This window comes from Arvicanthis niloticus, chromosome 3 (genome assembly GCF_011762505.2).
Source record: "Arvicanthis niloticus isolate mArvNil1 chromosome 3, mArvNil1.pat.X, whole genome shotgun sequence".
In the NCBI taxonomy this organism is placed as follows: Eukaryota; Metazoa; Chordata; class Mammalia; order Rodentia; family Muridae; genus Arvicanthis; species Arvicanthis niloticus.
In genome coordinates, this window is record NC_047660.1 from 122,211,148 (window position 1) to 122,224,059 (window position 12,912).

General features: G+C 37.8%; 1 protein-coding gene across 8 annotated transcripts in view; it reads left to right on the plus strand.

The window, feature by feature from the left end:
• The window catches only part of Raph1 (Ras association (RalGDS/AF-6) and pleckstrin homology domains 1), a 77,678-nt gene that overhangs the window by 39,193 nt on the left and 25,573 nt on the right, over nucleotides 1–12,912 (plus strand). For 5 of the 8 annotated variants that reach the window (XR_013109518.1, XM_076931809.1, XM_076931812.1 and 2 more), the window contains exons 5-6: nucleotides 4,262–4,342; nucleotides 11,854–11,928. The exons of 1 other annotated variant lie outside the window; for it this stretch is intronic. Coding sequence is in view for 6 of the 7 variants with exons in the window: in XM_076931809.1 (XP_076787924.1) it covers nucleotides 4,262–4,342; nucleotides 11,854–11,928 (156 nt within the window). In the remaining variant the exon portion in view is untranslated. The remainder of the gene's footprint in view (nucleotides 1–4,261; nucleotides 4,343–11,853; nucleotides 11,929–12,912) is intronic. 2 more of the 8 variants (XM_076931810.1, XM_076931811.1) reach the window with 2 other exon arrangements.

The window sequence follows — 12,912 nt, forward strand, 5'->3', positions numbered from 1 at the left end:
GTCCTGTCCCTTTGTTTCTCTGTCTGGAAAATACCAATCACTGAAGTTCAAACAGTGTAAGAGAATATAAAGTGAAAAGTCTCAGGTGTCAGGAAGCACATTAAATACCCATGGGTAAAGATAACAGTATTTGGTGATGTAGTATTTAATATAACATTTTCAACATGAAGTTTGATAGGTAAATTAGGAATAGTCTAAAATCTTATCCGGTCTCTTCTTATCTTTTCCAGAGTGATTTTAAAAAATATTCTTCAATATTCTTTTTTCTTGATACACTATGTTGTAATTCAAATAGAAAAAAAAAAAAAAAAAAAAAAAAACGATGAGATCATTAGATCCAAAACTACCAAACAGACTTCAAATCAAATACAACTTTGAAAATTATAATTAGTTCTTCATACATGGAATTAAATAGTTCTTTCAGACTTATTAAATATTTTCTACCATATACATGTTATATTTTGCTCCCAGAAATAAGCACTTTCTAATCTTGCAGCTGATTGTTTTTATTTGTTTGTTTATTGTATTAAGATTTATTTATTTATTTATTATGTACACAGCTTTCTGCCTGCATGTATGTCTGCAGGCCAGAAGAGGGCACCAGATCTCATTATAGATGGTTAGGAGCCATATGGTTGCTGAGAATTGAACTCAGGACCTCTAGAAAAGCAGCCACTGCTCTTAATCTCTGAGCCCTCTCCCCAGTGGAGCTGGTTCTTATAACATTTATGCCCATATCATTAAACTTTGCTGTATATATTAGGTCCTGATGTTGAAAGGCAGGACTATAGCTTGTGTTTAGATACCGCCCTTCCTTCTCTACTCCTACTCCATGCTTTCTAGTTCTCCGCTGTCTCACATGTAGTTATTGTTCTTTATTTCCTTCTTTCCTTTCTTCCTTCTCCTTTTTTTGGGGGGTGGGTCTTAGAGATCAAGCAAGTCCAGACCCTTATATGTACACACTCTACCCCTGAGCTAAACCCCCAGCCCTCCCAGAACACTCAGTCCTTTTATTACTGTGACCGTATACTTGAAGTTCGCTGCAAAACCCTATAAAGAATATACTTTCTTTTAAGGGATAACATTTTGCTTTTTAAAAACAAAACAAAAAAAGACCAGGCAAACAAAACCCTTCATTTTCACTATGTTTATCATTTTCAACTCTTAATTTATAACAGTTGATTCAATCTTGCTTAGCTAGAACAGAACTAATATTCTATTAATTTCTTTCCTATTAAACGTCATTTTCCTCCTATTGTTTATTTATTTATTATTATTTATGTCTTTTCCCTCAGACCATTAACTCTCTGCAGAGATGATTCTGCCTGTCTCTGACATGAAGGACATTTCCCTGGCAGCCAGTATTTCAGCAGTCTGTTAGGGAAAAGAACAGGTTTGGATGTAGGATTGTTTCTCAGCACAAACACAGCTGACACTTCGGGCTAGTTAGATTAGTTGTGAGATGGTACTCTGGATGTTGTACGATGTTTAGCAGCACCCCTAACCTGAACTCAGTAGGGACCAGTAGCTCCCTTCCAGTTGTAGACATGATTGCACACCAGTGAAAGATAAAATCACTCCATTTGAGAATGTTATCTCCAGGTAGAAAATTAATAGCAAATTGGAGCAAATTGTTTTCAGGAAAAACAATCTTGGGTTTTCCTTTTCCTTACATCTTTTTCTTGGGAACATACTGAATTAAGATTAGTTAGAGATGGCTAGTACAGGAGAATGAGTATGAGTTCTTCAGCCTGACTGCAGGGAACAACACTGTTTCAAACAAAAACAATAAAAGATTGGTTATAGAGTATTTCTAGGTAGGGCCAGAAATGTAGTCCAATGGTGCATTGCTTACATAGCATAGACAAGGCTCTGCAGTCAGTCTCCAGCACTGAAAAGAAATGATTGTTCAGAAAAGTCACCAGATACTACTGTTTATTTTAAAATCACCCCCAGATTAGTAAGTGCATGCAGAACAGGAAGAGTGCCATGAAGAACATTATAAGACCTAGGCCTAACGTATATGGTATAGCTTTTGTAAATGAGTAAGAGCATGCCTCAGAGGGGCCTTAGACTTAACATTCATTACTGTAAGATATTACTGCTTCCTGTGCAGTGCGACGTTTTCACAAGCCTTGGTCAGTTCTGTTCTTACCAGTGTGGGCACTTTTCCACACAACCACCTATCATTTAATGAGCCCCAGAAAGATCCCTCGTGAACAGCATGAACTCTGAAGATGACATGCCTGAGGTTGCAGAACTGAGTGGACTTCATCTCAAGCAGTGGGCTGGCCTGTTGGGCCTATGAATGAATGTCAGCCTAAAGATAAGTACACTGCTGATGGGCAGATGAAGAAGGAACTCTAGGGAGGACTGACTGGTTTCTATCTGTGTAGCCCCACTTGTTACTACGCTGCTTCTGATCAGGTGACACAAAGCCATGTGCTGTTCTGCTCTTCTCTGAACTAGAGCAGCAGTCGGCTGTCGTTCAGCCTTTCAGGTTGGTTAATACACAGACATACACTTTGTATCTTCCAGAAACTGTCCTTGTCTGCTTGTAAGTTTGACATATTTTTAAACTTTTTATTTTTGTTTTAGTGGGATTTGGAAAGAAAGTAGAAACACCTTATTAGTATCACTGCAGCCTCTTGACCTGCCTTGAGGTATGGCTAATATATCTGTGAGACTTCAATGGAGAAAACGGATTTTTCCTTTGCTAGAGGGAATCAATTGCAGATAGCTTCTTTAGGGATGGGACCCCATGTGCACTTCCCCCTCTTAGTGCTGGGACCCCATCTAGCTTAAACTCTTGCAGGCCTTGTTTGTGCTGTCTCTGTGAGTTCAAATGTGCATTCATCCTGTTATATCTGAAGCATTAATCTTATTGCTCCTTTTGTGTGTATTTTTTTCCTCTAAGCTATTTGAGAGTTGGCTGCATTTGTCATGACCTTTTTCTGTTTGTCATGGCTACTCCCATTTCTAGTTTGTGCAAACAACCTTGACCATATAGAATTTATAGACTTCTTTGATCTAGGAACTGAAATAGTGCTGCAGAACATGTTTAATGGATAGTACATAGAAAAGTGAAGAGAGTCTTAATCTAACAAAGCATATGGCATGAAGACAAAGCAGAAGTAGTTATACATTCCATAAGCAGCTACTTAATGTCACACAGATACTCAGTGCCTAGGCGCTGCACTGGAGTGCAAAGGAGAAACTGTCGTCAACAGGGACTGGAGAGATAGCTCAGTGAGCTAAGTGCTTGCTATGAAAACATGAGAATCTGAGTTCAGATCTATAGCATCCATGTAAAAACTAGGCATGATGATACAGGTCTGTACCCCAATGGTGAGGGGCAGTGATCTGTGCGTCCTGGGGTTTGGTAGCCAGCCACCATTGCCAAATGAGTGAGCTCCAAGTTTAGCCCCCGTCTCAGCAAATATGGTGGAGCATTATTGAGGAAGACATCAGACATCAGCTTGTGACTACATAGGCATACACAAACACATCACACATGCAAGGTCATTAATCACTTTGAAGATTAAATACAGAATGTTTTACAACTCAAAGGCTGAAATCTTTGAGGGGAAAGAGTTGCAGAGAAGTGAGGAATTATTGGGAGGCTAGGAAGTGGCCCAACTGCCAAGTATGGATTCAGGAAATATGGCAGTACAGAGAAACAAGAGGCAAGAGGCAGGCTAGCCAGAACAGTTGAACATTTTTTTGCCCTGTCCTTACCCTAGTGGGTTGACCCGTTTCAGTGACAGGCATAGTGAAGGAGGAATGAGACATGCTTAGCTTCTTATAAAACATGAACAGGTGGATAGGGAAATGTGAATTTAGTACCGAATACACTTTGTAAGGGAAGAAGGAAAAGAGAAAGGCAAAAGCTTGAGGTGCTGGAGACGTAGCACTGGTTTTGAGAGATAATTAACACAGTGGTAGGAGGTTAGAGTATGGCCAGTGGTCTAGGGCAAGTAAAGGCTCATTAACATGAACTGCTTCTGGACAACACCGCTGCAGAGGTTCTCTAACAGCTGGATTGTCTAGAAGTGAAATAAGGCTATTCAAGGATTAGGTGGATCCTCTGGTTCTTCATTTTCTTTCTAATTTTTGTGTAAAGAATAAACGGTAAACAAAATTCTATTTTTTTCATTGCTGTTTGTCATTTCAGTGATCCATTTCTCTTTGTGCGTGATTAGGAGAGCTGTTCTTTTCACCCCCGTTACCTATCATTGTTTTCCTTCCTCCATTTTCACAGCATGCTATCTCTCTGAGCTGTCCCAGTAAGCAGGCCAAGCACCACTCTGACTTCACAGAAGAGCAGGCTGAGCTGACACCTGTAAGTTCTGTAAGCATATCATGGGGCTATTTAAGTCAACGAAGAAAAATAGATTCATTAGAATTCCAAATGATGATGTCTGATCATATAATTAGGTCAACTTTTCTTCTGTTTAAAAAAATTTAGTTATTTAAAAAGACTTGTAAATTTAAAACAAAAAAACCTACATCAAAATTAACCAGACCCAAAGCCTACACAGCTCAGTGAATTTCCATACAGTTAGAGTAGGCATTTGGAATGGAAGCTATGGAGCTATGGAGCTTCACATTAGATTTTATACTTTAATTATTGGATATATTTTATGTATTTACCCACCATCAAAAACCAAAATAATCCATGACAGGCAGAACTAGAAAAACAGCTTCGCTTTATATCCTCCTTCCTAATTCATGGCCATTACCTGCACTCAGCCCTTCCTTATCCCCTAAAATTTAGCATTTTGTCTCTTTTTTCTTCATGTTATACTATACCCAGTGTACATTTGTTTATATACATATATTATTGTCTGGAATCTATATGAGAGTGAACATGCGATTATTTTTCTTTCTAAGCTTATGTGACCATCCATTTTCCTGCAAAATATCTTATGATAGTAAATATATATATTGCTACCCCTCAGTAGGAATAATAGATGTTAAGACAGTCTATAGGAAAAATTCAAGGGAAATTATTATTAACACAAAGCAAGATTTTAAAGCACTTACTACAGACATTGCATGGTTTTCACAATGGCTGTATTAATTTATAGTACTTCCACTAGCTTTTTTTTTTTCCCCCCCAAGACAGGGTAGCCCTGGCTGTCCTGGAACTCACTGTAGACCAGACTGGCCTCAAACCCACTAACTCTTGACATCCCCTCCAACGTTGTTGTCGTATCTGTTGACAGATATTTTGATTAGAGTGAAGTGGTATCTCAAAGCTCATTCATCACACAGATTGAACTCACACAGATCTGCTTGGCTCTGCCTCCTAAGTGTTGGAATTAAAGGCCTGCACTACCACCACTTGGCTTCACAGAAATTTTTATTTGCATTTCCCTGAATGCTAGGGATATTAAACACTTTTTAAAGATAATTATTAACCACTTGTATTTCTTTTTTGAAAACTGTCTTTTCAGTTAATATACCCATTTGTTGATTGGCAGGGTTTCCCCCCACCCCCATGGTGCTCAATTTCTGTAATTCCTTGTAAGTTCTGGCTACAGCCCCTTGTGTGAACCGTAGCTGAAGATTTCCCCCCATTGTGTGTGTTGTCTGTTAACTCTGACTATCCTTTGATGTAGAGAAACTTTTTATTTTATTTTCATTCAGTCCCATCTGTTGATACTTAAGAGTTAGTTTCTGTGCTGTTGGTATTCTTTTAAAAAGTTCTTGACTACCCCATATCACCTCTGGTTTCTTCTAAAAGTTGCAGTGTTTCAGGCTTTAAATTAAGGTCTTTGATCCATGCTGGATGATTTTTTTTTTACAATGTAAATAATACAAACAAAATACTCTGCAGGTAGAAGTCTAATTTTTCTAGCACTGTTTGTTAAATTTTTCAAATAAAACTTAAACCAGATTTTAAAGAAAATGAACAGATAGCCACTTTATAATAAAGTGCTGTTGAATATTACACTCAAGGTACACTACCTAATATAAGGGGTTTTTCTTATTGGCGCCACTTTAAAATTCTGAATCTAAGGGCCTTCACCAGCATCTGTAAACACTGACAGATTCAGCTGTTCTTCAGGTTGGGACTGTAAGGTGCACTGTTTCTTCTGCACGGGAACTTAACTAAATACCTAGTTTCTTCAGAACTGTATTCTCTAGCTGGTGTTCATTCTGTTTACCAAGTAGTAGCTCGCAATCCAGTTCATCCTCTTTTAAAAGTAACAAATACTTTATAACACTATCTTCATTACTTCCAACAGAATTCATAGTTAACGAAATCTCCTACATCCCCACAATATAAAAGAATATAATGCCCTAACATCTAGGACAAAGAAAAATAAACCTAAATAATTTATAATCAAAAATATGTAATGCATAAATGTTTTGCCAGTGCTATTAAAGATAGCAATGAAAATCACTGTGTTCTTAATCTAGAGTTCTCATCAAAGAGATCGTAGTGTGATTGTTAAAAAACACCAAAAAAGGAAGAAAAAAAAAAAAGAGTAGACTATGAATGCTCTGTGATGGTAACAGACACGACATGCTTGTGTATGGTAGAAGAAGATGGGAGGTGGCCGTAACTGGAGTCGTGATGCTGATATGCTAAGACAGGGTCAGTGGAAACTACAGAAGGCTTGGAGTTCTCCCTGCCCTAGCAATACTGAGGGGTTGGATTTTCAACATCCCCATCATCTGGCTTGAGATAAGTTTCTGGCTGAAGTTATGGTGATAAGTCTTTTGCAGTTTTAAATGAGATAGGGAGTATGAAGTTATTTTTGATATTTGATTTTTGTAAACATATTTTTCAAACAGTCTGTACTAATGAAGTTCAATGAAATTCCTGTATTTTGTATTTTAACTAGTATAGCATTTAGTTCTTAATTTTGTTCAAAGGAATTTTAGATCTCAGTGTATTTGACACTGCCAATTGTGGTACTGGAGGCTCTTCAAGCTAGGCTTCCGTTAGTAATGGTTTCCATTATTATAAACAGTTCTCTGTAAGTTTTACACACACACACAAAAACCATGGACAGGTAAGGCCAACACGAACAACACGGGTAAGAGGGTAGGTGAATATAAGCAAAGTACCATGTTTACATGCATGAATGTCATCAAACCCGTTATAGTTGATATTATGACACATAATAAAATAAAAAATACAGAGTTTTATCAGTCTATTTCTTAAGACAAAATGTTCCAAAATCCAAAATATGAAAACTTATATTATACAAAATTACTTTGTTTTTATATTAAATAATACAAGATTTTTCATCTATGGTTTTCCATGTTACGACATAAATGTCCTGTGGGGATGGATCTGTACTTCGATGTTGCACTGTGCCTTAAGACATCTGGCATTTCCAACTGTCTTCTCAATAAATACTGCTAACCCTTCCTCTTGTCTATTGTGAGTTCTCACCATACCCTCACCATTTTCCTGAGATACCAAATTAAAGACAGCACTTGCTACTTCTGAGAATCACTGATCTCAAATATTTGCTTATTTTCTCATTTCCTCTACCCATCCGACCCTTCCCAGCCTCCAACTCATTCTCCGAGACTACACATTTTCAGGAATACTTTACTGAACCCCTAATTTTGGCATAGGTGTTCACCTGCTCCTCCCTCCCATCCATGCCACCCACCTAGCACAGTTGATTATAGTTGTCAGTGGACAACACAGAAAGATAGGGAGTTAAAGGTCTGGCAGCTCAGAGAGAACAAGGACTAAGTTTCTTGTTCTTAGACAGGGCAGCAATATGTGACTGCCTTTTTTACTCCAGAGCCTGGTGTAGCTTCAGGTTTGGAGTTAGGATCTAAAGGATGGCTGAATGGAGAGGGAAAAGGCATAAATGGAAGAGAAAATGAAGACATACAAGCGTGAGTTTTTGTTTATTTTTATTGTAATGCATTCGTGTGGGCACGTGTACCACAGTGTGCATATGTAGTTCAGAGGGCAGTTCTGTGAGGTTGGTTCTTTCCTTCCATCTTACATGGGTTCTGGGGATCAGACTCACGTCAGGCTTTCCACAGCAAGTGCTGTGCCACCTCGCTGACCAGAGTGTGTTTTTGCTGACTAGCAGCATTTGCCAAGACACCTTGGCTCTTGATGGCACACCTCATTTCTCCAGTAAGAGGCTTGATCCCTCTTCCTTCAGAAAGGGAGGATTAAGGAGCAGTGTGTAGCTAGCTGATACTAAAGAGGAAAATAGGTAATGTAGGTGTTTATTTAAAAGAGAATTTATTTTAGCTCTGGTTTCTAGGTGCCATGCCTCCTGTTACACACATCTATAATTTAAATACAGGCAACATGGATCTGCCCTCCCTTAAAAGGCTCTGACATTCTGTTTTTCTAGTTTTTTTCTGTTGTTCAGTAAAACTTTCAACGCAAATAATTATTGTACTTTCAGAGTATTGCCCTCATTAGCAAAGTACAGTTTAGTAGTATTTTCATAAGTCATTTTTTATTATTTATAGTAATAACTAAAACTCATATGATGTGTAATATATTTCTGGATCAGATTTCCCTGCCCCCAAGATCCAAACTATGTCTTTTTTAAATTACTTTATGTGTGTGGGTCTTTGTCTGCATGTGTGTCTGTGTACCACATGGATGCCTGGTGCCTGTGGAGGCTGAAAGAAGGTATCCATTCCCCTATGACTGGAGTTACAGACTGTTGTGAACATATGTATATATGCTGGAAATCAAACCTGGGTCCTCTGGAAGAACAGCCAGTGCTCTTAAACACTGAGCCATCTCTCTAATCCCCATGACTTAAAAAAAAAAAATTACATTATTAAGTAGGAGAGGAGAACATGCATATGCCACCACAGTTGTAAAGAAGTCAGAGGACAACTACTGTGGGGAATTGACCTTTCCTTCCAGGATGTTCTGAGGTAGGGTCTCTCTTATTGTTTCTGCCATGTTGTCTGCATATTCCATTCAGTTCTTCCAGTCAGTTCTCCTGTCTATGGAAATCTTGCTACGGGAGAGCTGGAATTACAGATGGGCAGCACCACACCTAGCCTTGTACAAGGACTTCATGGATTAAACTCCTGTTCATGTGTGTACAGCAAGCACTTTCACCTGCTGAGGCATCTGGTCCCCTGGATCTGTTTCTTAAAGCAGCCACCAAAATATTTTCTGAAAACCAAGTGCTAAGATGTTTATAACTAATTACTACATTAAGTACATATTGTAATCTTTTTGTAAGCTTATGTTAAAATTGATGTCTGGAATTAAATTTTAACAAGTCACAGCTTTTGTGGATGGTGTAAAGCAAACTTCTCCCTTCTTTCCTTCCTTCCTTCCTTTCTTTCTTTCCTCCCTTTTGTTTTCTTTCCATTGTTTTTCTAGATATGGTTTCTCTGTGTACCCTGGCTGTTCTGAAACTAACTCTGTAGAGCAGCCTGGTCTTGAACTCTGAATTCCACCTGCCTCTGCCTCCTGGGTGCTGTGATTAAAGACGTGTGCCACTAGGGCCTGGGGTAGATTTCATTTTCTAAAACTTGAAATGCAAGGCCAGCAAGATAGCACAGTCGCTAAAGCACCTGTCACCAAGCTCAGTGACCCAGTGCTTACATGCTGAAAGGAGAAAACTGGTTTTTATATCTTCTGACTTCTACACTGTAGAATGTGTACACCAAAACACATGCACACAAGACATAGAGGCACCACAATTTTTTTAAACTTGAAATGTGGTTAGATGAATATTGATATTCCATTATTTGGGGCTCTTTCTGGAAAAGTAACCTTCGTAAGATAAATTGTGATACATTTTCAAGAAATTACTTTCTTGGGCTGGAAAAATGGCTCAGGGGATAAAACACACTTGTGTAAATAGAGGACCAGAGTTTGGATCTCCAGGACCCATATAAATGTCAAGTGGGCATGGTAGCCTGCCTGCAATCCCAGCCACTGGAGACTGAGACAGGATTGCAGTAAAAGCTGGCTAAATAGACTAGCCAAATCAGTAAGAGACCCTGCCCTCTTCTACATGGTGGAGAATAATTGAGAAAAACACCAACACCAACTTCTGGCCTGCACAGGCACATACATGTAATCACCACATATACATATACCCACATCTGGAGATACAGGCACACACCACACACAAATTACTTTTTTCAAATTCATGCTCTGTCTTACATATTTGTGTAAAATATTTTTCCTCATGTGTAAATGACAAAATAATGAGTGAATTACAGCAAAAGTAATAGCTTATATTTCTAAATTTTGTTTTCTAGTCTTTCTACTTCTGTGTGCTCTCTGGGCTGGGCTGAGCAGTAACCTTAAACTAAATTTGAATTTTATGGATGAAATAACTTGGTCTTTATCTTTGACTTTTGCATAAAGATAAATGAGGGCCTTGGAATAATATTCTCAGTTCTTAATGTTTGACCTTTTTAGTGAAGATCATGAGGACTCCCCCACCCCCAACACCCACCATTGGGTTTCTTTTGTTGTTTGGAGAGCATGAGTGAGAGGAGCTGGTTATGTGGTTTCATCTTGAACTGAAACTAGCTTTAGCAATACAAAGAAGTATCATATAATAGACTCAGTACAGGGTAGATTTGCTCTAAGTTTAAGTTAGTATCTTTATTACAGTGCTTCCAGTCTTTAATATGCTGTATCATCTATACAGACTGTTTGAAAGTGTCTGCAGATCTTGTACCTATTCACTGGATTTTATTTCCAAAAAACTTGTCAAAGTAATGTAATATGGTTAGATTTATAAAACATACTGTTAAGAAATACTTTTTGATTCAATACCTTCCATTCAGCATTCATTGTTTTCAATGGTGAAAGTAATTACATGGTATTAAACACTAATTCAAATTTGTTAAGCTGTAGGGAAGTTCAAATGTTACACATATCAAAATGTTGCAGTTTAAGAATTAGATATAACATACTTATGTACACTTGCATTACAGTGTGCTATTTAAGTTATCAAGAGGGCCGTGAGAGATAGGTAAGTTGTTAAGACAGTATACTCTTCCAAAGAACCTGAGTTCAGTTTGCAGTTACCCAGCCCAGGTGGCTCACACCCGCCTGCAACTCCAGCTCCATGTGCACGCACATACACATTCATATAATCTAAAATAAGATGGATATTTTTTAAGTTATTAAGAAGGTATAATGGGTAGTTAGGGACTACATTACGTGCATCATTGCTGGTCAGGGAAAGATTAATTGAATAAATTTAAATCACTTCAGGGGCAAATATTCACTGTTCATTTTCTGTGAAAGTCCTTAACACTGCCCTGTAATGAAAGGATTGGTAAAATTTTACTGGGAACAAAATATCAGGCAAAATACATGAGTGTTTTTCCTCTTGGTGTGGCTTTCATTGAATTGATGAGAAATGGTTGCCATTTTTTACAATGTTTGTGTTCTGGTCAGAATTTACTGCTTAAATCTCTGTAAATGTTATAGGTTCCTAATAGAAAGAACTACGTTTACTCATTGGCCTTTGACACAGTTTTATTTGTGCTTTCTGCACAGTACTCTTGACCACTGGCTTGTAAGACAGACTAGCTCCATGATCTTTGCATATGTTATTCAGTGCCAGCAATCGGCAAGTCATCTGGAACATATCCATGGGCATAGGTGGGGCCTTTACCTCTCACCTTCTTTTAGTTGTTAGTGCTGGTTTGGGTTTTTGTTTTTTCGTTGTTGTTGTTGTTTTTTTTTTTTAACATTTTATTCTTGATGGACATATTCCACTCAGTTACAAAAATAGATGTGAAATTAATTATAGAGTCATTCTCGCTCTATCTGTCTGTTTTATTTTAAAGCATAAAGTCTCCACTGACTTCTCTCATTGCCTTTTTTGTTTTTCTTTCTTCCTGCACAAGCACTCCTATCTGGACAGGGAAACCTCCCTTCTTCTGAGAAACATTGCAGGAAAACCTTCCCATTTGCTGACCAAGGTGATGCCTCTGTTTTCCACATGCATGTAACTATGTACTGCCTTGTAGACAGAATATAAGCTCTGGTTGTGTTTGCCTTCTTTGTACCCCTTTCTATAGTAGCACTGTTTTCTTTAATACAGGGTGCTATTTCTCTTGTTGCAAGTAACTGTCTTCTTATTCTAATGACTGTTAATATTCAGAGCCAAAAATATGTTTAGTAATTTTCACTTGATTTTAACTTCTACTGATGCCTAGTATTACAAGTGTGTTGGACTTTTTCTAGCTTAATTTCCTATTGCATTTCAAAGCCTAAAATCATTGCTTTTATTTAACTTTTGCAATTACTGGTTTTCTGCTGTGAGTTTCTTCTGCAAGCTTTACAGTCCTTGCTCACATTATTGCCTATGGTTTAATTACATTTACTTACATAGACAGAATTTTTGCTTATTAACTTAGTCTTACTGGAAGAGAAGAATTTCTCAGTTTTTTACCCTCAATTTGACTCAGTTCAGCTGGATTTTGCTGAGCTACTATTTTATAACTAAAATCTTTTACCAATTCTCATTAACTAGGTAACAATAATTAGAGAGATGAATGGCTATTTTCTTAATCATTGTCTTAATCATTATCTTATTTAAATAGCACAATGTTAAGTTCAAGAATGGCAGACTTGTTTATAGTTTCTGAAGAATAAACGTGTTTTTTCTTTCATTATTCATAGCATAACCTTAGGAGGTAAGCTAAATGACTAAAATCAAAATCTCTTCAGAAGCAGCTTAAACAAAAGACACCTTGACCGAGTGAGCAGTAAAGCCCCTTCTTCCCCAATCCCCTTTCTAAATCAACTCCAGAGTCACAGAGAAGCCCTTAGGTCAGAATCAGAAGGAAACCTATGCAGGTTTTGGCCACATACTTTCTATCCTGAGAAACAACCTTATAGCTTAACTATGCTGTTCTAGAAGAGAGTGCGAGCTCTTGCTGTGTCCACTGTCATCTGTCCTT